Source organism: Poecilia reticulata, linkage group LG2, assembly GCF_000633615.1.
Source record: "Poecilia reticulata strain Guanapo linkage group LG2, Guppy_female_1.0+MT, whole genome shotgun sequence".
Taxonomy (NCBI): Eukaryota; Metazoa; Chordata; class Actinopteri; order Cyprinodontiformes; family Poeciliidae; genus Poecilia; species Poecilia reticulata.
Genome location: NC_024332.1, coordinates 25,415,634 through 25,439,613, shown reverse-complemented (window position 1 = coordinate 25,439,613; position 23,980 = coordinate 25,415,634). Strand labels below are relative to the sequence as shown.

The 23,980-nt window shown below is 41.7% G+C and overlaps 1 protein-coding gene and 1 long non-coding RNA gene across 5 annotated transcripts; one reads left to right on the top strand and one right to left on the bottom strand.

The window, feature by feature from the left end:
• The first annotated feature begins 460 nt into the window (after window positions 1-460).
• Window positions 461-23,510, top strand: LOC103457362 (von Willebrand factor D and EGF domain-containing protein). 4 transcript variants are annotated; one of them, XM_017309550.1, is made up of 33 exons: window positions 476-860; window positions 4,855-5,039; window positions 5,924-6,152; window positions 6,682-6,747; window positions 6,824-7,056; window positions 8,640-8,729; window positions 8,807-8,948; window positions 9,321-9,538; window positions 10,034-10,107; window positions 10,190-10,463; window positions 10,580-10,782; window positions 10,873-11,774; window positions 11,888-12,024; window positions 12,109-12,270; window positions 12,348-12,452; window positions 13,795-13,909; window positions 14,903-15,168; window positions 15,238-15,457; window positions 15,526-15,663; window positions 17,464-17,901; window positions 18,391-18,555; window positions 19,275-19,636; window positions 19,711-20,134; window positions 20,362-20,457; window positions 20,547-20,642; window positions 20,730-20,825; window positions 21,775-21,870; window positions 21,932-22,027; window positions 22,139-22,234; window positions 22,317-22,412; window positions 22,717-22,812; window positions 22,898-22,995; window positions 23,279-23,510. In XM_017309550.1, exons 1-33 carry the CDS (start codon window positions 527-529, stop codon window positions 23,297-23,299), a joined length of 6,369 nt encoding a protein of 2,122 aa, XP_017165039.1. In that variant the 5' UTR covers window positions 476-526; the 3' UTR covers window positions 23,300-23,510. The 4 variants fall into 4 exon arrangements, with proteins under 4 accessions (XP_008395673.2, XP_017165039.1, XP_008395665.2 ...); XM_008397443.2 differs by having other exon boundaries at window positions 477-860; window positions 17,467-17,901; window positions 19,702-20,134; XM_008397433.2 differs by having other exon boundaries at window positions 477-860; window positions 19,702-20,134.
• On the bottom strand, window positions 20,838-22,710 carry LOC103457380 (uncharacterized). Its single transcript, XR_001777457.1, has 3 exons — window positions 22,468-22,710; window positions 22,299-22,386; window positions 20,838-21,268 (listed from the first exon to the last, which is right to left on the bottom strand). It is a non-coding gene; the product is annotated as an uncharacterized LOC103457380 (long non-coding RNA).
• Window positions 23,511-23,980: the final 470 nt, after the last annotated feature.

The following is a 23,980-nucleotide window of genomic DNA, read 5'->3' as shown; positions in this document are numbered from 1 at the left end:
TTTTTTTATTATTTCAACTGTACTAAGATATTTCCACTAGAAACCAGACAAAATGACTTGGTAAGGTTCGGTGTTTCTGTGGTGTAATCTACTGGACGTCATGTTCTTATTCACATGATATTTTCGTTTATTTCTCTTCCAGTAGGTTTTTTCTCTGTATAGGGTTGGCTCGCTGCTGTACCTTTTTGTTTGTTTTGATCGGCTCGCCAGGTCCATCTTTCTGTTAATTCTTTTGGGATTTATTTTATTTTTTTGGATGCAGGGATTTAGGGTATTTAACTCTCTTTTTGTTTTTACAGAAAATCAAAAGCAGCTGAGCCAAAAGAACATTTCTAGTTTTTAAATAAAAATAATATTTTCACCCTCACTCTTGCATCCGTGTCTRCAAACATATTATGCATTACTTTGTTGCCCTTTCATATAAAATCTGGTCAATTAAATGTTGTCATACTATGATGGAAAGTTTTAAGGGGTGTGAATATCATTGGAGGTGATTCTAAGCAGCTGGAAATGCAGCGAGAGCCTCATGTTTACACAAACTGAACCTGGGAGGAGAACGACTCAGAGAATCTCCAAAGACCCTCCTTCAGCAACACGCGCTGTCCTGCCTCCTCTTCCTCCTCCTCCATCTCCCAGTCCGTCTCCAGAGAGCTGGACGCAGAGTTTAGTCTCTTATCCTCTAATTAACAGAGAATTTGTGCCATTTTTGCAACCTTTCCCCCTCTGCTTCCAATGGGCCAGAGAGACTGATCCAGCTGTTTGCGCTGCACACATGGATTGTTGCGCCTTTGCTGCGGTTCTGGGATGTTTACGCATCGCGCTGCTCTGGGCTCTGCAACTAGGAGCGCTGGCGCAACACGGTAGGTCCGGCAGAACTGATGCATGTATGCAGCCTCAGAGATCAGATCCAGAACCTGATAGCACAGAGAATTGGGAGCAGAACAGGCATGCCGTTGAGCTGCTGTCCAAAGGTTAAAAATCTGGGTCTGCAGGGCGTCTCAGAGCAGATCAAAGCTGATTATAGGACACTTTAGAGGGCCTGGGGTCATAAAATGAGACAGTGAGGGGGCAACAACACCAAACATGTGGAGAGCACAGCAGGATGAGCTGGAGTGATAATAACTGTCTATGAAGCTCAGAGAAGCAAGACTGTTATCCAGATATTTAGGGCTCATTAGCTCACCAGCAGCTTGTCAAATAAAAATGTAAATGCTTTACTGATCGTCTAGTAGACTCTCAATTATTCCAGTTCCAGCTCCAATGGTTCTCTTTCTCACTGCATTCAGTGAAAGCAACCAAATACTTTGAGCAACCTGTTCCCCTCCTCGCCTGTGGGGGCGCTGCACCAAGAACTGCTGAAGGAAACAACATTAAAACCTCTGAGCACAACGCCCTTCATGAAATGTAAACAAAAATGGAGTGGCATCAGATTTTAGTGGTTGTTTTTGGTAAAAGACTACAAGCCATTTCTCTTGGTAGCACACTTGTTTTAGTTGTTTTTTTTACCCAGAATGCCATGCCCTGTAGTCCACTTCCTGTTTTTGCTGTGGTCTCAGGGCCACTTGGTGTTCACGTCTCCATTTGAACCTCTCCAGAGTTCACTTCAACTGAACCAAGAGAGTGTTTTAGGCTGACCAGAGTTCATTTTTTAACTTAAGTCCGACACCAACATGGTGGTGGACTCATGCTTTGGAGTTCAACAACAGATATTTGATTTTTTTCTTCATTAAGTATTTGACCTTGAACTGTATTATTTTACCTGCACAACACAGACTAGAACTGACTGATGCAGAATAAAATTGCACATAAAAAAGGATTCCACTTTTTACAAAGCTACATTAACACTGCAAATGCAATCTGACTTTTTCAAACAATCTGATTTGTGCCACTTGCAGTCAGAATGTTTGTCACATTTTATCCGACTTTTCATGCATCATAAGTCTGCACCAGAAGAAGCCAGACGCTGTAAATCAAGACGTAAACAATGGCTGAAGCTAGAGATGCCAACACTTCCATTTTTTTTTTTTTTTAGCTTTCTTTGCCTTTTTCTGATTTTCTGACCATACTATCAGCTCCATATGAACAACCACACAAATAACAATGCGGCTCTTCAAAATCATAAGTGAGAACCAAGAACTGTTGTGTGGATGTAGCCAAAGAGAAATGTTTTGGGTTAATAGATTTCCAATTTCTTGTTCCAATATGTTTTCTTTGGAAAGGATCTGGGAGGTTTATTTTAAAACAGTTGCTTCATTCATGCAATCTGTTCAGCTTTAGTTCAAATCCCTGGAGATTTATGGTCCCATTTACTGTGACAAACTGAAAGAAGGTGGTTTAGATTGTGTTGTGATTTAGCACAAACCACAGCAGATAAAGACGCTGAAACAGAATGGTGCAGGTATAAAGCAGGCAAACAAAGGAGGGCAAATATTCACTTACTCTTACATTTTATGCTTTAATTTCTTTCTTGCATTTTGTGTAAAATTATCATTCCCTCATTTAAACACACCTGAAGTGTTGCTTTGATTCTTTCATAATAAAAATAAAATAAAATAATTTATATATCAGCTGATCTCCAGATGGGCCAACAAAGTTTACTGTTTTTTCCTCTCTGCCTATTCATCAGTTCTGTAAACGTTCTAAATCCAGGGGTTTAGCCCACCCCTGCAGTCTGGTCGACCATCATCCTCCCTGAAGCCGAGGCTGTTTGGATGACCTCTGACCTCGCGCCTCTTCAGAGGAGCTTCCAGACGGGTCGTGCGCTCAAACAGGCGACAATGTAAACAAGAGCATTTTCTTTTAGGAAGCTGTCAACATCAGGATCGGCTGTAACTGTTCGAGACGTCCTGAATGTTTGTACAGAGGAAGCAAAGTCCACTCGGTCTGTTTCAGCTCCAGAGAAAAGATAGCTGCTTTGACAACAAATGCACAACATTTGCAGGTTTGTCTTCACCTTAATGCCGTGTTAGTCATCCCCCGTTGGACTGAGCGTCSTTTCCTGAKGCAATCCAGGCAAGGAATGTTATTCCTGGAAACTGAGATCACCTGAGGAGGTGAAAAGGTCCTTCCTGTTAATAAAAGCAGCAATCCTGTCTCCGTTTTCCTTTAGCTACTGAATTTTACGAGATGAAATGTGTAGTTGTTAATTTGTTGTGCAAAACCTTATTTAAAAGGAACATGACACATTTTGTATTTGCAAAAATGTGCTTGGAGTACGTCATTAATGATGGGGCTTAAAACCAGGTAATGTGGATTTTGTGCCATTTGATTATTTCAAGTTTTTACTCTTTAAATATTTCTTAGATCAAATGGAAAGGTTTGAGAAAGCCATTAAGTTTATTGTTGTGAAACCCAATGTTTCCATTAATTAACATTTTAAATATGAGTATTTATAAACATTTTCATGTTTAAAAATATATCAAACATATCAAAAAGCATCTCTATCACTGCAAAATCTTAGAACTAATTAAAAGTTAAATAATTTGCCAGTGGAACAATAGTTCATCAATATAAAGTCATCACTGACTTTAAACAAGCTCCTGCATCTTGCTGAGAAGTTTATTTGTACCAAGATATTTTCACTAGAAACCTTTGCAGTCATGTGCTTCCCAGGAAAAAATCCTCAAGCAAAAGCACAACATGATGTTTATTAAGCAGCCTAATGCACCAAAATACATCTTCAAATTCCTCAAAAGTTAAGAAATGAATCACTGCTCTCCTAATTGGGTAATTTTTCCTCTCTTGCCTGTTTTAAACCCACCAGCTGTTTGTAATTTGAAACCATCTCTCTTCTGCATGTGGACCAAATGCAGTCCAGATTGGACAGTCTCTTCTGGGTGCCTGAAATTGTAATTAACCATTTTTTTGAGTGTACAACACAACAGAAATACTAAGGTTGCGTTCCCACAAACCCTGTTTGATCTGCTTTAACCGACTCCGGTCCATTTGCCTAGAAAGTCTGGTTCCTTTGTGGAGGTGGGAATGCGTAATCCAACTCTGGTCTGCCTACAAATCTCGGTCTTGGTTCGGTTGAAGTGAACTTTGGTGTGGTTTGAATGCATATGTGAATGCCAAGCGGAGCAGAGATTGCTCCAAAACCAGGAAGTGGACTACATAATTATATATTTGTTCTCGTTTCTATTATGTTCATTTTGTTGTACCACTTTTTTCTCGTAAATGACTAATCCTGAAATGTAGAAGAAAAAAAATCTTAGCCAGACCCTAATACTCTGCCCCAGTGTTTAAGTGAAGATAAATAAGAGACATGAAGTACTTACTGTATTAGAATTCATTTATTTTTTATTATTGAAGGCTAAGTCACAAACAGATAACTACATTTAACTAAAATCCACTGATTTAAAAGCCAAAAATGTTTTCTAAACCTGTATTTTATTATGTAAAACTTGGGATTCCTCTGATATTTGGAGGTAAATATGAAACATATCTGCAATACTTTGAAGAAATGTATCCGGTCACATCGTGTTTCTTCACATGCTGGCTTTTCCCAACTTTCTCAGCAGGATTTAATTTAACTGACATTTAGAGACCAGATGTTCAATCGTGTAAGAAAACAAGCCAGATGAAGTCACAGACGGGACAGAATAAAAGTCTCGATAAAACCAGAGAGTTGCAAATCCATGTGCTGATTCCCACGGGCTGGTTTTGTTTTGTCTACCACCAAAAGGTCCGTTCTGCAGAAAGCAGCTGTAGATAAAGACCTGACCTAATTATGGTCTCAGACTGGAGTCTGCAAGGCTCAAGGAAGGGATTTTAGGTGGAATAACACTGATTCAAAGTAGAAAAGAAAACCCAGTCATGAGAAAGTTTACAGCAGTTCGTCATCGTTCTTCACAGCTCCGGAGTGTTACCCTGGAGGACATCGGATCTTACGTAGCCCCTACCGCAGCGTCGATTTCGACTCCACAGAGATCCAGAACACGGCCATCCAGGACCTGATCTGTGACCATTCGCTGTTGGCCGGCTGGTACCGATTCTGGATCAACAACAAGCCGGCAGAGATGCCAACCAGCTGCATTGAGGTTGGAGAATAGCAGGCAATGCAGATGAGTCCAACAGTGGGCTTTAAGATGTGTAAACTCATAAGTGTTGTATATTTCCGTTTCTAAACTGTAAACAGGCTGAAGTTAGATTGTTTTTCCAGTCATACCAACAGAAGTGGGCACCACTAACTAAAAAGTTAGCTGTGATAAGCCTAAAGAACTAATCATAAACATTATTTCTGCTAATACTAAAACATTATGAAAACTTCGTATTTAGCAAAAGCTAATGCTGAAGCGCTACACCAACATTGTTTTTATTAAGAGCTAATGCTGAAGCACCATACCAAGATAAAATTTAGCAGAATCTAATGCTAAAACGCTTCACCAACACGATATTTAGCTGAAGCTAACGCTAAGGCGCTACATCAACATGATATTAATCAAAAACTATTGCTAAATGCTACACCAAGACAATATTTAGCAGAACTTAAAGCCTGTTTCAACCCAGGTGCAAAATATGGAAGCATAAATCTACCAACATGCATTAGGAAGAAAATCAAGAACGCATTTTAAAAGTTTAACAAACTCTAAACTAACATAGTAGGAATATTCAGTGAAATAAATGCTTTGTAATGTATCAATATTTTTCAAAATAAACCATTTGACAGTCATTTGTGCTCAATTAAACCACTGTGGGATAAAATATTATTTCACCTCAGTCTAGTGTAACAATGAAGGGCTTTTGCACAAGTCTTGTCAAAGTCCAACTTCACTGTAGAAGGGGGGCTTGTTCCGTCAAATGAACTTTCTCATGGTGCTTATTAAAATCAGCAGGCTCGTTTAATAAGCACCTTCGGCCCAGCTGCAGGGAATAACAAACTCCTCTTGTAGATAATGACTGGTTCTCGATTCTCCACCTGCAGATGAACCGCTGTGGTACCCAGGCTCCAATCTGGCTGCCGCTGAAGGACACCTCTCTGCCGCGACCCGGCCAAGTCCGCCAGCTCTCCGCCTGCGCCACATGGCAGTTTTTCCACGGCAGCGCCAAAGACTGCTGTCTTTTCCGCATACCCATCACGGTGAGGAACTGCGGCGACTTCCTGGTCTACTACCTTCAGCCGACGCAGGGCTGCATGGGATACTGCGCTAAAGGTGAACACCAGGAGGTTTCTGTTTTCTTAAAGATGACCTATCATGCTTCTTTGAACTGGTTAGGGTATGTCCACATTTTCTTGCGCAAAATTATTCTTAGATAATGAGATTTTAGTCTGGTCAGTTCTGCCTTCTATCAGAATGAGCTGCTTTAGGGCCTCTGTCACTTTAAATCCAAATAAGCTGCTGCTGGTTGCGCACTCAAAACTTAATGCTTACTCTCACACGTGAAAATGGCTGTATTTTCCAGTAGCTATTGTACAGCAGTAAAACCAGCTGCAATTAAGCTTGGATTGCTCGGTAACGGTAACGGGCTGGCCTAGGCTGGGGTTGCTAGGTAACATTAAAAAAACATTAGCTTATTGCCAAAAAACACCATTGTGTGTGGGGGGGTTTTCTAAGAGCTTGGACTTTTTTTAAAAGCAGTCAAAACCCAAATGTAAGTTCAAAAATGTGCAAACTGTGAATTTTGCATATGTCTCCTCTGACTATGGTGATAACAACATATCTGGCTAACCTCATGTTTCAGTTGCTCCAGAATCAGGATCCAGAGTCTGTTTACCAGGAGAAGTGGAAGTTAACGGACAATGCAAAGGTAGGACATAAGGGAAATTAAAGGAAATCATTTATATTTCTTCAAAATACTCTAAAATGTGTACATCTGTATCCAGTTTTGGTTCCATCTTTGCCTTCCCGGCCGGTGATAACCCCAGAGCCCATAGGACACAGCGTCCACCTCCGGTGCTCCTTCGTCCCGCCGCCCTGGAGCCAGACACTGGGCTTCCAGGTGGTTTGGGCCCGACACATCGGCCACAAGATGAAGGCCGAGATCAGGCAGGAATCAACGCTGAAGCCCTTCTCTCTGGTGGAGATGGACGGCGTCCACTTCAGGCTGGGAGAGACGGTAATTCCCAACAGATTGTAYTGGGATTACTGGAGGTAGGGGAGCACATGTGGAAGGCTTCAGCATGAGATATGGATCATACCGACTTATTTTAATATTTTTTGACCAGTCTCAGAAAAAAAGCAAGCAGGGAATGTCTCTCAGATTGAGTTAGGAGAGAGCAAGTGTAAGGAGGGGAAGTTAAATGAAAAGCAGGTTGGGAAAGCCTTGATCCACATGGGTTTCATTCACAGTGGATTCCAGGGAAGCTCTTTGAAACACACAGATGGTGCAGAACACCTCTGGGTGTGGACGAACTTTAGAAAACATCGAACAAGCAAAGTAGTAAAACCGGATATGGAATAAAAATAGCTGAAGGAACAGGAAATGAAGACACCTGAATTGTTTACAGCTTCCAGTGAGTGAATCCAGAAGCACCAGTGAGGGAAACACAGACACCAGGAACAGAGTCCAAACCGACGGAGGAGAGGGATTTTATGGCCTGATGGGTTTTTTCATGTAGAACATTATAATCTGCAATTTTGCTGCTGATGTTGCTTAACAAGACATGAGGAAAAAAAACTAGAGGATTTGTTTGAGATCAGCAGAACCATGTCGCCGTTAGAGAACTGAATACACAAGAGAGAAGAAAAGCAAAATAATAGAAAACAAAAAATAGAAAAAAGCAGCAAAAGAGTGAAAGAGCAAAAGAAAGAGCAAGAAGATTTAAAGAAATAAGACCAAAAGAAATTGAGAGAGAACAAAAAAGAGCAAAAAGAGTAAAAGAAAAAGAGAGCAAAACAATGAATGAAAGAGAAAGAGCAAAGGAAAAAAGAAAACAGCGAAAGGAAGAGCAAAATGAGTGAAAGAAAAGATAAACAAGGAAAAAAGAACACAATAAGGAAAGAGTGAAAGAGAGCAGAAGAAATGAAGTGAAAGAAAAAGAGTGAAAGAAAAAAAATAGAGAAAGAATAAGGCAAAAATGAAAGAAATAAGGAAATAATAGGTAAATAAAGCAAAAAACTGAAAAGGAAAAACAATTAGATAAAATAAGAGGATTTGGAAAGAGGTACAGAAGTTAGAGCACATAAAAAAAGGGTATAAAAGAAAATGGAGTAAAATTATGTTTTAAAAAGAAACAAGGAGAAAGAAAATGAGAAAATGAATTTAAATAAAAAATGGAGAGAATGAAAAATCTGTAAAAGAATAAAAAAGCAAATCTAGTTGGGTTTTTTTTGCAGATTCCCTTCATCTGTTCCTCTGACTTCCTTTTCTACCAATTTTATTTGAAGCATTTTAAACAGACCCCAGAGCCCAGAGTAGGACAGGACCATTAGCCTTGTTTTAAATCTTTAAAGATGGTAACTTGTTTCTTGTAAAACTCAATCTGAGCAGAAAGGATGAAGCAGGTCGTTACACATACATCTTCCAGCTGGAGTCGCCTCAAAGCAGCTTTGACTAGACCTAATGGTCAGTTTCCTGTTTCCAACATTCAGTGTCACTGATTTTCAAATATCCAGTTTTTATTTCCTAGAGGAATTTTTCAGCACCAAGTTTTCAGCATTTGTCCTATTTCAACTACAAATCTTTTGTTTTCTTTGCAGTTCTCATGTAGTGTGTCGATTTTCAAAGTTGGCTCCAACCACACCAGATCCTCTGCAAAGGAAAGTGAAAGTTTCTACGCTGGATTAAAGGTAAAACTCAGCTTTTCCTTGTTCTTAATGATTAAACCAACTGTTCTCCAGCAGCTAAACTTTTTACTTTTGCTCAGTTTTCTCCAGACTCTCTTCACATAGCAGAGAACAACATGGAGCATGAAGTGACCGTCCACAGCACAGTCCCTATTCCCTGCTTTAGCTCCAACCTTGGCCACCAGTGTGGAGTCCCTCTGGCTTTGAGTGTCCACAATCCAGGTCAGGTCTGCTAGAAAACTATTTTTACATCAACTAAAACGAAGCTGAGGAAAGCAAAGGATACAAAATCCAAATTCTGGCTGTGAATAAAAGTCCCTGCAGTTCACACCGAACCACATATAGCCCTACAGTCAACCTTAATATGGTTTTAATTGGATGATCTCTGTTTTAAATAATCACCAAAGCAGATATCACAATGACAATGATAGCAAATAATACATATGAAACATAAAATACTCCTTGGTACTTGTTTTTGGGTTATTTTCAACAATCCTGTAAATCATCACGTCAGAGTCTGCTGAGAAGCTGTGATTACAGTTCAGTAGACATCCGTCTGCTAATGCTAACTCAACACAGTGTTGACATCCACAGAGAGCCTGAGGCATGAGGTCCCCAATGTGGTGTTGTCGGCCTGCCAGGTGAAAATCCAGCCAAAAACCTGCAGGGACGACAGCTGTGGCAGCGCAACATTTGTCCTCACCGCTGTGACGGATTTCACACATGACGGAAATCGACTGAGCCTGGTCTCTGTTTTACCTGGACCTGGTGCTCCGAGACTCTGGAGGAGCTATACCCCAACATCTCTGAAGGTGAACTCATGTTTTCAGTGACAATATCCTACTGGGGCCCCTTTAGTTCAGAGTTTATTTGTTCTCTCAGTGTGTCCTCACCAGGTACTCTGCTTCTTCATGCTATTCAAAAATGTGCACATTAACCAAACTGTCACCTCAATATTTCCATTGACTCCAATAAATTGCAGGCATGGTTGATGAGTTTGTGGCCTCCCACGCTGCAAGGATTAAATGGCTCAAAGGAGATAGTAACAGTGTGGCGATTTTATAAAATTTTAAGGACAATAATGCATGTTCAGGGAAAGTTCTCCAACAGCGCAACCACTTCTTTATACTGGTGTCAGTTTTTCAAATAGCCATTCATTAATGTTTTCAAAAGAAGAGAGTGGAGGTTTTCATGTTATAGGAAGGATAAGGAAACTTTATTTTAGCCTGAAACCATCATTGAAGGATTGACAATAAATTTACTGAAATCAAACCTTGAGGTTTAGACGTGTGTCTGCTTTCCTCCAGGTCTTGGTTCAAGACATTCCCACCTCTATGTGTTACTCTTTGACTGATCCACATGTCATCACACTTGATCGCAGGTAATTAATACTTCAAAAGAGGTTCTAGAAACAGATCAACCCTACTAAATGTATGTCCCTGTCTTAAATCTGCTACCGCCAGGCGTTATGAGAACCACCAGACTGGCACCTTCCTTCTATACCGAAGTCTTGCCAGGAGGTTTGAGGTCCATTCTCGCCAGTGGGACTGTGGCAGCAGACACTACGCAGTTGCCTGCAATTGTGGCGTTGCTGTGCAAGAGGGGAATGACATAGCAATCATTGACATGTGCAATGGCCAGCTTCAAGAGACCCGACCTCAGCTTATTGTAAAGAACATTGGTGAGGAGGGGAGTCGGGTCAGGATCCTGGAATCCCATCAGGGAAAGAAGGTCACCGTAGGTATCTGGACATTTTACCACTGTGTTTTTGTTTCTTTGGTGCTTGCATGATGGATATTTTCTTTAGTTGAATCCATATTAACTTTGTGTTGGCTATGACTCTTCTGTCATAGTTGATGTTTCCCTCTGGGGCATTTGTCAGGGCAGATGTAAGCGACTGGGGGATGAGCTTGTTTGTCCGAGCTCCAAGTGTCGACTTCAGCAACACTCAGGGATTGTGTGGGACCTTTGACCACAACAGCAACAATGACTTTCATGGTTCCAATGGTGGTTTTTATGGTCCTGATGACTTGGACCGCTTCATTGAGGACTGGAGGTCAGCAATTTAAGCTTACAATCTTTTTTCTTGACTCTGATGTGTCTCTAAAGTTATTTGATATAATGGTTTTCACTTCTTTTGTGTTAGGATAGCTCCTGGTGAGAGTTTATTTGACAATACACCGCCTCTGATCGTGCAAAAGGCCAGACAACCCTTCTGTCAATGCCACAGAGAATTTACCCCATCTCAACAATATAGCAGAGGGACGGTGCAAAGTCCTTTATCTCACTCTGACTGCTCTGCATACGACAATGTGGATTACACATCTGTTTTTCCTTCCATGGATACAACAGCAGAATACATCAAGAGTCCCAAAAGAGAGGGACGCATCCTGGAAGTGTCTGCTTTGAGTAGTCATCCTCTGGAGGGAAGGCACTTGTGGATTAATGGACAGAGAAGTCAACATGGAGATGATTTTGAACTAGGTGGCGAGTTGAGAGAAGATCTGCTGCTGTCACCACACAGGCCAAAGAGACACGCTTCCTTTGAATTTCAGCCCATCTTTGCTGCTGAGAGCCTGAGCCAAACAGATTTGGAAAGTTTTGCCTACTTTTTTCCTGAAGATCACCTGGCAGAAGCTAGACCAAAGGTTCAACCCCAGTGGCCCACACCAACTGGACTGACCTCAGCCAAAGCCCTGGAGGTTTGCCAGAAGGCCTTGGTCAACTCCACCATTGGCGTCATGTGTGGAGGTCTGCTGGGACGCCATCTTGATGAAGCAGTGACTCTCTGTATGGTGGACCTGCAGCTAAAGGATGACCTGGGTTGGGATGAAGCTCTACTGCCGTTTCTGGAAAATGAGTGTGAGAAACAGCTGCTGGACAACCGCACCCAGCGAGCCATGGAGGTTCATACCTCACCAGGCGCTTCAGAGGAGGTGGTGATGGCATTGCGCTGCCCGAACTTGTGTAACGGGAATGGAGAGTGTACCGAGTGGGGATGCCAATGTTATCCAAGTTACAGCAACCATGACTGCAGCCTTTCCATCAGTAAGTCTCTGTGGATTGTCCTTGCAAGTTTTCTTGTGTGCGTAAATTATGTCAATGACGGAAAAAACCCTGAAAAGTGCTGATTTTAGGAAATATCTCATGTCTTCCGATAGGCCACCCTATTGAGATAACCGATTTGGAAAATGGTGGACTATGTGACATCCGAACCTTTGACTGTCGCAGTGTTCGAGTGTTTGGCCTCGGCTTCATTGACTCTCCTGAGCTTAGCTGCCTCACCACAAGACTAAAGGTGAGCCAGAGCAACGTTGCATGTCGAGCCAACAGCCACCAACACAGGAGCATTGTTGCTCATCTTTCTGAGCTTCCTCTACAGTTCATGAACAACGGTTGGGTTCCAGAGGAGCAGCAGAAGACAAAGGCAACTTTTCTCAGCTCCAAGGCTTTAGACTGTGCTGTTCCATCACTGAGCAGTGCAGCTATCAGTACAGAGGACTTCATGATGGACGACAAGCCATATGCACGATGGGACATTAAGGCATTACATTTACCTGTAGGTTTTTTTGTTTTCCTTCCTTCAAAAATATATTTATATTGGCCTATTTTGGATTCCAGGTGACCAATGATGGGTTCCAGATCAGCCAGGCAAAGATGCTGACAATTTATGATGGTGTTTGCCAGGTCTGTGAGGCATCGCACTCAGGACTCTGTAAGTTAAAGGTAACTTCTTTACCAAAGAAAACAGTGTTTTTCACCTACAGTTCATAACGGGAAGGAGTTGGTGACCAAAAGTGCATCAGGGTTGTAATATTGGTGGGTCAGTTTCAACCGGCCATCCAAGTAAAGACCTTTTAGTTGATCACTACTCGTGATGGACTGGTCATGGAAGATCACAGGATGAACGGATCATCTGAAAGGGACCGATAATTTTGAAACATGTCTGAAGAAATACAATTTTTATGTGACTTCTGTATTCCAGAGGTCAGGTAGTGATCAGTCCAGGGTGTGGCGCTAATGAAACTGACCTTAGAACTCCAAAAAATTCGGTAAATCCAGGCTAACTCATGATTTAATAGTGGGTGTAAGTATTTTCTCCATAAACAAATTCCGATTTCAATTTACAGATTCCAAAAATACCAAAATTAATGAATTTATTGGTGTATCCCTACCCAGAACGATTTAGTTCGATGATTTCAAACATGAAATGTACAGTTATGCAGTTGCCTTGCACCCAGGTAGTCTTGAATTCAAATCCCAACCTGGGGTCTTTCTGCATGTTTGGTTAATTTGTCTCTAAATTGTCCTTGTTTTTGTTTCTGTGATGGACCAGTGACCTGAACAGTGACCTGTTCAGGGTGTACAGACAATGGACCAGATCTAAAACACATTATTTTCTGTCAGTAACTGTGGCAGAAAAGAGAAAAACAAAACTCTACAAGGGGAAAACACTTTATCAGCATTGTAGATAAAATGGAGGTTAAAATTGCTCCCAGATGGAAAATCAACTGGAATTCCTCCGTTAGGGACTGGCAATTGTTTTTTGTTTTTTTCATTAAAATCAATTATACACAGTGAAAATGCTACAACTGCGTTTAATCTGAGTTTCCAGTTGTCTGCAGCAGTATCTTATTTCCAACTTCAGTTACAGTAACTGTGCAAAGACTAACTGCTGCTCTCAACAGGTCTTTAACTGAGAAGTTGTTGCTGCTATGATGTTTGGGAGGATTTCAGAACAAGGAGTTTTATGCGAATCAGAAGGTGGTAAGTGGTGGAGTTTGTTCACGCCTTCTGATAGCATGGGTCTGATTGAAAGCAGAGACAGTTGTTCAACAGCCAGCTTGTTTAAATGGGCTGAAGGGTCTCTCTGTTACTGGAAACACTGTTTTACTGGATTGCAATGAGTTAAAACACAAACAGCCACAGACATGCATTAAAAAGATTTGCAGCTGTTTGAAGAGGCTGGGATTAATTAAACAGCTCATGAAGTGTAGAGTCCATTTCCTACAACTAATGCGGAATCCCATTAAAACTGTTTCTGTTTCCTTGTGTTTCATGGTCCTAGGAGAAGACATGTAACATAGACGGGATGTGTTTTGCAGCCGGAAGTGTCAACCCCAGCAGCCCCTGCCTTGTGTGTAATCCCGACACCTCCAAATTCACCTGGTCTGTAAACCAAGGTATAAATATTTCCTTGCAGCTGATACAAGGTGAGGAAGTAGGAAAAACTGCATCAAAGTGAGTGAATTAGCAGGATTCCTTCTGGCTGCTGCCACGGCAGGAGTCCAGCTGGGATCCTGTTTGTCTCCATTAGCAGATCAAAGGAGTCTCCCCAGCATGTTCTGACCCGTCGTTTAACCACTCCTGGGTGAGGAGTGGGGGTAAATCACATGTTTTATCCACAGAGCAGCACAGAGGGACTATCATCCTGAAGTAGTGAGGCTACCCTGCAGTAAATGTCCAACTAAATCAAGAGTAAGACCAGTAATTAGCCTCGGAACAGGATCAAAATGGAAAGCAACAGGAATAAAGTACTTCAACATGACTCATTAAGGTCCCAACAAATCAAATACAACAATTGGCCTTTTCACAGAGCTTAGCATCAGATCAACACCAAACTGCAGTCCTTCAGAGTGATTGTTGTCTTGGTTGCGTTCAGTTTCTTCATTCTGTTGGTACCAAATGACAATGTTTGACATATTCTATAAAGGGCGACCAAGTCCTTGTAAAATTTGTATGCCAATTGAATCTCTTGTATCTCAATTTTCCCAACTAACAGTAAATGCATTTAACACAGTTGTTAAAAGAAGCCGGTTTGTCTGATTTCCATTGAATAACAGTAAACCTTGAAGTCACGAGAAATCACTTTCAATTGGAACGAAACAATTACCTGTTGAGGTGGTACACCAAAGATAGGGACAGAATTCACATAAATAGGACATTCCTAGAACATCCTGTACATGTAGTTGGAATAATTTTTTGCAAGTATAAACATGCATGTTTGCAATGATTCATCCAGGAAGGGCCTGGTCGTAAAGAGCCTCACTGAGCACAGGAAGCTTCTGTCATCAAATCTTTCTAGTTGGAGAACAGTAAATGAGAAGGTGGAGATAACCAGAGGTGTTGCCTTGATATACAACTGGATAATGGTCAGGTCTCCGTCTGTCTTCCAGTAAACAGGCCTCCATCTTTCCACCGACCTCAGAGCAGCCTGCGGACATTTGCTGGAGAGAATTTCGTCTTCCAGTTTGCGGCGTCTGACCCAGAGGGCTCGGCGATCCTGTTTCAGCTGGAGGATGAACCAGATGGGGCTGCACTGTCTCCTGCTGGCCTTCTCATCTGGAGGGTCCCCTCGGTTCTCCTCAAGGAGGAGGTTCAGCAGTCCTTCAGTTTTACGCTCTCTGATGAGTGCAACGTCCAGAGCACCTTCATGGTCCAGGTAAAGTTGAAGGAAGCAGCTGTATTAATTCAGGTAAGGCTTTGTCAACTCATTTTGTGCATCACTCAGGTTGATGTGGTGCCGTGCGGTTGCCTGAACAGAGGGACCTGCGTGACGGATGTCAGTTTTCCAGCCGGCAGTGGGAAGTACCTTTGTGTTTGTCCTGAGGGTAAACAGGGCGAACTCTGTGGCGAAGACGTGGATCAGTGTTTGTCGTCTCCGTGTTCAGCCGGCAGGTGCATCAGCACCGCCAGCGGCTACAGATGTGAATGTCCTGCTGGACTGAGAGGTAAGAACGGACACGAGACATGATCCAGGGACGTCTCTGCAGTCGCTTCATCATGTTACCTTTCATAGGTTTAACATGCCTGGAGGACATCAATGAATGTGAGAGGAATCCATGTTTTCCTGGAGTCCAGTGCATCAACAGTATCGGCTCCTTTAGCTGTGGTCTATGCCCCAAAGGCATGCTGGGAAATGGAACGACTTGTACAGGTAAGCGAACGCTTCAAACAGGGTGAAACAGGGGGTGGTCAGTTATTTCTTGTCAGGAACTACAAAGGCCCAACATGTCAGCATACGTACATAAGGGTTAAACATTTGGCCCAAATAATGATGAATCTCTAATTCGTCCCAAATAGTTGCAAAGCTAATCACAATACCCTTTGGTTCATGTTAGTGGTTCAAATATACAACAAATGCCATTCCAAGGTTCTACACAAGACAAATATATAATTAATGCAATCTATCCTAATCCAGATTAGGAGAGATTAAGATGATAAAAATTCTCTGTAAGAAAGCAAATAAAAATCCATTCCTTTCTTTTGATGAGGTGTAAAGTAGACCACTTCAGAGTTCCTCCATCTTCCTTCATGCCTTCACGTAAAGTTGATTTACCTCACAGTTTTCTTGAACTTTAACTGACTTGCAGTGTTTCTGTTTCTCTAGGCCAGGTTAGCAGCAGAGGAAACTGCTACCCGTCATGGTTTTATGTCTCCTGAAATCAAATTTTRAAATAGAATCTGTGCAGAACGATAAACACAGAGTACTCCATTATGCACACAGCAGTGCTGAGCTTATCCAATAAAGCCGTTCAGAGGTTGTGGAACCACATAAAACTATCTCAGTTCACTGATTTCTTTACTAAATTAATTGTATTTGATCATCTGGACTGTGATGTTGGTTTACGCTTCTCTTTTCCTGAATTTATTTGCATTGAGGGAAAAACCTGAAGTTTGGTCTTTTGAGAGGAAACTTCAGGTACATAAATGGAGCGCAGCAGAGTCTCTGAACAGCCCTCAGCAGGGATACAGTGCTTATAGTGAATGGAAAGCAGATGTCTGATTGTAGCCAATGCAGATGCTCTGCTCACTTGCGTAAAGCTAAGCTTAGTCTCTCTGTCGTCACATGTAGAGTGTTCTCATTTATTTTTTTCTGCTTTTGCATTTTAAATCTCCAAAAAAATACTCTATTATCAGAACCAAAAATCCAATAAACAGATTTAATGCACATTTTGGGTAATGCACAGTAGGTGTTATGAAGCAAAACCAATCATTAGATTTAGGGGGCGATTACTTTTTCACAAATGAACAGGTTGGTTTGGATAGAATGAATATTGCAGCTTCTGCAGGCTTGCAACCGAAAAAATCCTTCACTTCTTATGGTTTCTAGTAGAAATACTTCCCGAAAACAAACCACGAAAGGTATATTATGACACTTGGACACTTTGGTTTGACTTTCTTGCTCCCTTTAATGCCAAAGATTTGCAACTTTAGGCATCAGATGAGCTTGAATATTGTCCGATTGTATGCATGTCTTAAATTTGAAAATCAGAACTACCCCCCCAAAAAAGCACAGTAAGACTGCAAATTCCCAAGCAGCCTTGTAAAAATGGGGTAATAAGAAAGTTAGTTCTTCCAGAATATTAACCAATTAGTTTAACATAAGGAAACATTCTGACACATGCTGAAAATGGACTCAGTTAGCGGCCAGAAGATTTGGCAGTGGTAAAGAAGGATAAATCAGATTTATGACTTTGACTTGCTGCCTTGTCTAAAACCTGTCGTCATAAATCAAATTTGTTTGCGGCTCTAGATGTGTTGATAAGACACAATGAATGACCAATATTGAGACTTTTAAACAAACTTCTCTCTCTCTAAAGATCTGACCTGTTAAAAACTTTCTTGTGTCTCAAATCATCTTATTGCACCATTACTGCAAACTGTCTACAGCAAGCATTACATAAAAAACGTCTTTTGAAGTTATCAAGGTGAATTTCTTGTTTTTCCCCCCAAGCAGCAGTCTTTAGGCCGGATGCCATCATCCCAACACCTTTTCCTCTTACAACTGTTTACAAGATACCAGATGTTCTGCTGCGAGTCCCAACAAAGACGGACCCTTTCCACAGAGCCTCCACTTCTTTGAAGCCAGAGGTGGGCAAAGAGACGCCAAGAACTGGGACCAAAGCAGAGTCCACCTCTTTGAGGAATATCCCAGGAATTACCCCCAACTTAAAGGTCAGGACGGCCGAAACCAACAAGAGTGTGGCAGCAGATGCTTCCCAACACATAGGTGGTCAGCCAAGAAAACCTCAAAGAGGTCCTTTGGTTTCATCCAAGCCCATCAGCAACACTTTTGAGGACAACTCAGAGAGTACAGCCTTAAAAGAGACACTGAACCAGACAACAGTAAAGAATGAAGTCGGGAATACTTCCAATAAAACATCAGAATCAGGTAAATGGAAGAATAAAAGCTGTTTACATATCAAGAAGCTCTTTAATGTTTCATAGTTTACACGATGGAGTAAGAATATATTCATGAAATCCTTAAGGTACAAGTGTCAAACTCCAGTCCGCAAGGGCCACTGTCCAACTTTTGACTGCCTCTGTTGACCCAAACCTGAATAAAATAATTAGTTCATTAGCAAGACTCTGGAGAACTGATCTACACAATGAGGAGGGAATTAAGCCTTTTTATTCCAGTGTTTTGTACCTGTGGCACATCTAAAAACTGCAGGACAGCAGAGGACTGGAGTTTCACACCTGTGCCTTCAGGCAAGAAAATGGTCTAGTAACAGATACCTAATGAAGTGGCGAATGAGTGTACGTGAGTGCACTGAATTAAGCACCATATGATTCAGATGTTGTCCAGAGAAAACAGTTATCTCTAAATGTTGCTGAAGGACCTGATCAGGTGATAAGGCAGTCTTTCTCCTAACCACAGGTCCGGTTCGGTCTGTCCCCGTCTCAGCAACATGTGCCAGCAGGCCATGCTTCCCTGGAGTCCAATGCATCAACCGCAGGCCTCCACACGTTGGCTACGTCTGCGGTCGCTGCCCCCCTGGACTTCACGGCAATGGTCGTGTCTGCATGAAGACTCCCAAGGAAGGTACGGGATTTATTTACCTCAAGTTCCCAAACTAATCTGTCAATTTTCTGAATTTTTAATAATAAATTTACAATTTACCCTTCTGACTGTTCTGTGCATGTTTGAAATTATTTAGGAATCTGAATCCATTCAGAAGTTATGTGCTGCTTTTGAGGTCTTTTGTATTGTCCGTTTTTCCTAATGTTCTTTGTTTTCTTTCATTTAAAAAATGTCATTTATTGCAGCACATAAATCAGTGTGAGTGGTTAGAGACTGCCTTAATGTACTAACCACCCGGCCACAAAGTTTCAACAGCAGATTGCTTAATGCTGTTGCTCTTTAGGGAGACCAGGGAACTCTGAGCAGACAGTCTGATTCCAGCTTTAATCCCTTTACTGTGGATCTTGTTTATCTGGAAAGTCTCAAAGCAACTTTGGGTGTTTTTGCAGATGCCTCAAACCTCTAACAAGGCATAAATCGCCTGAATGGTTTTGTTTTTATTGTATTTGTGGCAGCACTGATTAAGCACGAGCCCTGTTTTGGAAACATTCTCAGTTTTATGGCAGAATGGATAAAAGGCCTGATCCCTCAACTGTTTGATGCAAATCTTTGACAATTATGAACAAAGAAAGTCTGATTGTATTTCTGGTACTTGAACTTCAAAAACACAAGGAGAGAGGAAGAAATCTGGGGAGAATATTTGCAGAAAGGCATTGATTTGACCTCCTGTCTTTCCTCAGCATCCAATGTCCTCCCTCAGCAGCAGACGTTTGGTAAATCCAGCCGATATTTGCATGTAAGCAAAGCCAAACCTTCCCAACTTAACCTCCACCTGCCAAGCTTCCCATCCAGGCAATCTATCAGGCGTCCACCTTTATCAGTGGCCACACAAGACAATCCACCACATCAGGATTTATCATCACAGAGAGGCGGTGGAACAGGGAGGAGGGAAGCAGTCTCCTCTTTCTCCAGAGACGCTCCAAGGACATCGTCCAACGCTTTATTCACTCCCCACTCCACTCATGAGATTGCCATCTCCAGATATGTCACCAGGACATTCACCAGGTCAAGAACTGCAACCTTTAGAGAGTCGGGTCCCAAGGTGAGTTGAAATGTTTTGTAAAGATTAGCTGATGTGTGTCTGAGCATTAACAACATCGTCCTTAGACGACCCAGAAGTCTGAGCAAGCTACAGCCCTTAAAGTGACGCCACCACAGGGAGTTCAGCCACAGCTCAAGTCCTGGACGCCTCCAAAGCCTGCTCTCCCTCGCACCGCTGCCCTCACAGCTCTGTCCTACACTCTGTCCGAATCAGAGTTCTCCGCAGATGGAGACGAACTTGATCCCCTACCCGAGGGTCCACAAGCACCCCCAGCACCAACTCCTACACCTTTTGTCCAGGCGGTCTCCAGCTTCACACCACATAAACATATGTCCAATCATCTCAAAATAAGGAGCGACACAACAGCCAACAGTCATGTGACGGCCTGCTCCGGTACACTTTGCTTTCCTGGGGTCCAGTGTGAGCCGGCAGTGGGTGGGGGTTTCCGCTGTGGGAGGTGTCCTGCAGGATACATCGGAGATGGACACGCATGTCGGGGTAAGGCTAAACCCAAGAGAGCAAATGTTTTTTTTCAAATGTGGTTTCAATTTTCTGAAACTTGTTGATATGATGAAAATATGATGAAAATTGAAACAAGTTTCAATTTTCATCATATTGTTCTGGAATAAATGGCTGACCTAAAGTTCTCCTTACAGCTTAATGCAGTTCAATGCAGTCAAAAGTCATGATTACCTTCTCAGTGGCGCCCCCTGTTGGTTTTTAAGCTGTATGCAGGCACATGTGTGGCAGAAACATGGAGTGTGCTGCACCCAACACATGCCGCTGCAAGCCAGGCTATACAGGCTCAAACTGCCAGACAGGTAGGTGAAAACTGTGGAAGAACCATTTTATTTTTGCCCAGATCTAAATTTTGTTTTAATTATTGAATTTTTAACATGTTTTTCTTCAGCGATTTGTGATCCGGAGTGTGTGAACGGCGGGGTTTGCATTGCTCCAGGTGTGTGTCAGTGTCCCGGAGGTTTCCATGGAGAGATTTGTGAAGAAGGTGAACGTAGCCCATCAATTCATCTTTAAAAATGATGCTAGCTGCTTTAATTATTATTAAACATGTACGAGCTTCCTGTCTGTGCAGCTCTGTGCAGGTTTCCATGTGAAAATGGAGGCAGCTGTGTGGGACTGCAGACCTGTTCCTGTCCGTATGGGTTTGTTGGTCCCCGATGTGAAACCAGTGAGTTCACAAAGTTTCTACAAAGATTTTTATTAGTGGTTTGGTAACTATTAAGATTTAATGTCATCCAGATTGTTTCTCTGAGTTATTATCAAGTTAAAGATCTTTTTTACTCTTCAGAATGTATCAACTTCTCTACCTCAAAATGTTCAGCTTTTGTTTTATTTCATTTGTAATAAATGTCTCGTCTGAATTGTTTAAATGGGAAAATCAGTTTTCCCATTTAGTTTTTCTTATAAAACTTTGATGTACATTCATACAAAAACAAAACTGGGTGAAAACACATTTTCACCATTTTAGAACCAACAAAATGATTTGGAGTTAACTTTAGCAGTTAGCACAGCTAGCAAAACAAAAACAACAGTCTCTTTATGAGAATGTAGATCCTTACCTCAAAAGGCTGCAGACGTTTTCTAATCCAGTATTCAGGGCTCCTGGACAATCTGGATAAACGTGGAAAAAGAAAGTAAGAATATGGAAAATATTTGTATTTATAGAAATAATTCTTATTCCATTGTCTAATCCTTGATTTAGAGTATAAGAAACTATGTTATGCCCTCTGCTTCTCTGTCATCACATCATTGATGAGAAGTTGACATTGCAGCTCGGCTGAATGAGCACCATGTGAAAAGTAAAGAGTTTACAGTGTGTTTATATGTCAAAACAGAAATGCATAAAGGGCATTTTGCATCTAAAACTGGACTCAGTTTGGACCATTTATTTTTCCCCTTCTGGTATGGCCCCACCATCTTTATTTCTGTATCAATTGGCTCCACTAAGGACGACCAGAGGCGCCCTCTGGTGGATGGAGGCCAAACTAAACACTAAAAGAAGGTCTAAACAGACATTATTAATTGATTATAACTAATTTTGATCTAATAAGCCATTATTTGCTTTCCCTAATCCAAAACTCAGATCTGAATCTGGTCTGATGATGTTTTTACCGCAGTGGTCTGCAGCCGTCACTGCCACAATGGAGGAAAGTGTATGTCCCCAGACGAGTGTAGGTGTCCTCCAGAGTGGACCGGACCGTCCTGTGAGACAGGTGAGTCCCTGATGTCTTAGGGTGGGAACCAGCCAGCAAGTAACCTGTCTGTTTTCTCTAGCTCTATGTTCGCCCGTTTGTCTGAACGGAGGAACTTGTTCTCGGCCGAACGCCTGCGAGTGTCCCCGCGGTTTCTACGGAGCGCAGTGTCAGAATGGTAAATATGAACCTAACTATAAATATGTAAACCTAATCCTGTTCTGCACCCTCAGCTGGATGTTTTATAGTTTAATCTTAATCTCTAATCATATCTCTCTCTCTCTCTCAGCTGTCTGCAGTCCACCCTGTAAAAACGGTGGCATGTGCAGGAGGAACAACCTCTGTTCCTGCCTGCAGGGATTCTCCGGAGAGCGTTGCGAGAAAAGTTAGTCTTTGCTCTCAAATTTCTCTTTAAATTATCTGAAAACATGATTTCCACATTCGGTTACCCGTTTCCTGTCTGCCAGGTGTGTGTGACCCCGTGTGCATGAATGGCGGCAGGTGCGTCGGCCCAGACGTGTGCGACTGTCCGTCCGGCTGGCGAGGGAAGAGATGCGACAAACGTAAGAAAACGCAGATGGAATCTCTGGAAATGCGACTAGAATCACATTAAATTACCCGTTTATAATTCAGCATCAGATGGTGATGATGTCATGGCTTTGTGAGCTTCTGATAGGTTAGTTAAACATTTGAATTGAATGGATGAACACGCTATGTTCTCATCAGTGTCCAAACTGTGGCGCGGGGACCATCTGTGGCTACTGGAATAAATTTTTCGGCCTCCTGATTGAAATTTAAGAATAATACAAATTTTGCCACTCCAATGAAAGCGTTTGATGCTGAACTGATGATGAATTCTCCTGGCAGCCAGCTGCCTGCAGACGTGTCTGAACGGAGGGGAGTGTGTCGGTCTGAACACCTGCCACTGTCCGCCAGGCTGGCAGGGATTTCTCTGTCAGATCCGTGAGTACGACCTGCTGCTGCTGCATGTGGGGAATGTCAGCGTTTCTCCGGTTCTGACTGAGTCTCAACCCGTTTTCACCCTCAGCTCGCTGCGAGACGCCATGTTTGTTCGGCAGCCGCTGCGTTCAGCCAAACGTCTGTGCCTGCAGAGCTGGGTTCACCGGAGCTCGGTGTTCACAGAGGGTAAGGAGCAAAGCATCCTGGGAAAGGCTTTAAAAAAAAGAAACAAGAATTAAGATTAATGATGAGTAAAACTGATTAAAGTGAAAAAATTTGATATCTCTAACAAAAATACAGCCTAATAATTAAATCAATCAAAATTAGATATGAAAATAGTACATTTTACCGAGTTGTTTATATTTCTTGAATGATTTTCGACATGTTCTAATATTTTCTTCTCTGCTGGTGAGATTATTGATTTTTTTGCATTCATATATTTTACTTTAAGTATATTTTTGTGTTTCAGCTCCCTGTCGCTCGCGGCTGACGATCAGCGGATTATTGATCCCAACTCTCTGACTACTGTAGAAACCTGCCATGTTCAGGTTCCTCGTCTATAATCTGACTTTCTCTATCAGTATTTATTTATTTGGATGTTTTATATTGTCACATATCCTTGTAATCTGCTGCTTCTCATCGAATCTTTGTTTACTGGATGTTTTGTAGGAGAATAAAAAGTGTTTTATAGGCTTTTCTGATGGGATTGGTCTATTTACTGAAGCTTCTACTCATTTGAATGTTCAAATCAGTTCAAATATCCAATAATATGCTTTAAAATGTTCCATATTTCAAGGAGTAGATTATTCTAGATTATTTGAACTAAAGCAAAAGAGGATTGTGGATTAGGCTAACCTTTCAAAATAAAGCTCATGCATTCTCTTTAAAATAAAAGCCTTAATTTGTAGTTCTGATCCAAAACATTCTTGAGGAATGGAAACTAAGTGTAAGCTGAGATACTTTTCACAATAAAAGTCTTTGTTTTTTCATGGTTTGATTATTACAGAGGTGGTTCAGTGGATCCAAATGGGGTTTAAAGTCTAAAACTGATGCATTGTGGGTCTGAAGTTAGAAATATTTGGAAAACAAAAATTCAAGACATAATGAAGACACATCATGAAAATAGGGTGTTTCAGTAAAATTAGTAGTAGGGTGACAAGTAGTATATTTA

Excerpts from the sequence above, each read along its gene's own strand:
- LOC103457362 (XM_008397433.2), top strand. The coding sequence starts at position 527 with ATGTTTACACAAACTGAACCTGGGAGGAGAACGACTCAGAGAATCTCC. Across the intron at positions 6,153-6,681 it reads CATGGGATACTGCGCTAAAG|TTGCTCCAGAATCAGGATCC; the intron begins GTGAACACCAGG and ends CTCATGTTTCAG. Across the intron at positions 21,871-21,931 it reads CGGACCGTCCTGTGAGACAG|CTCTATGTTCGCCCGTTTGT; the intron begins GTGAGTCCCTGA and ends TGTTTTCTCTAG.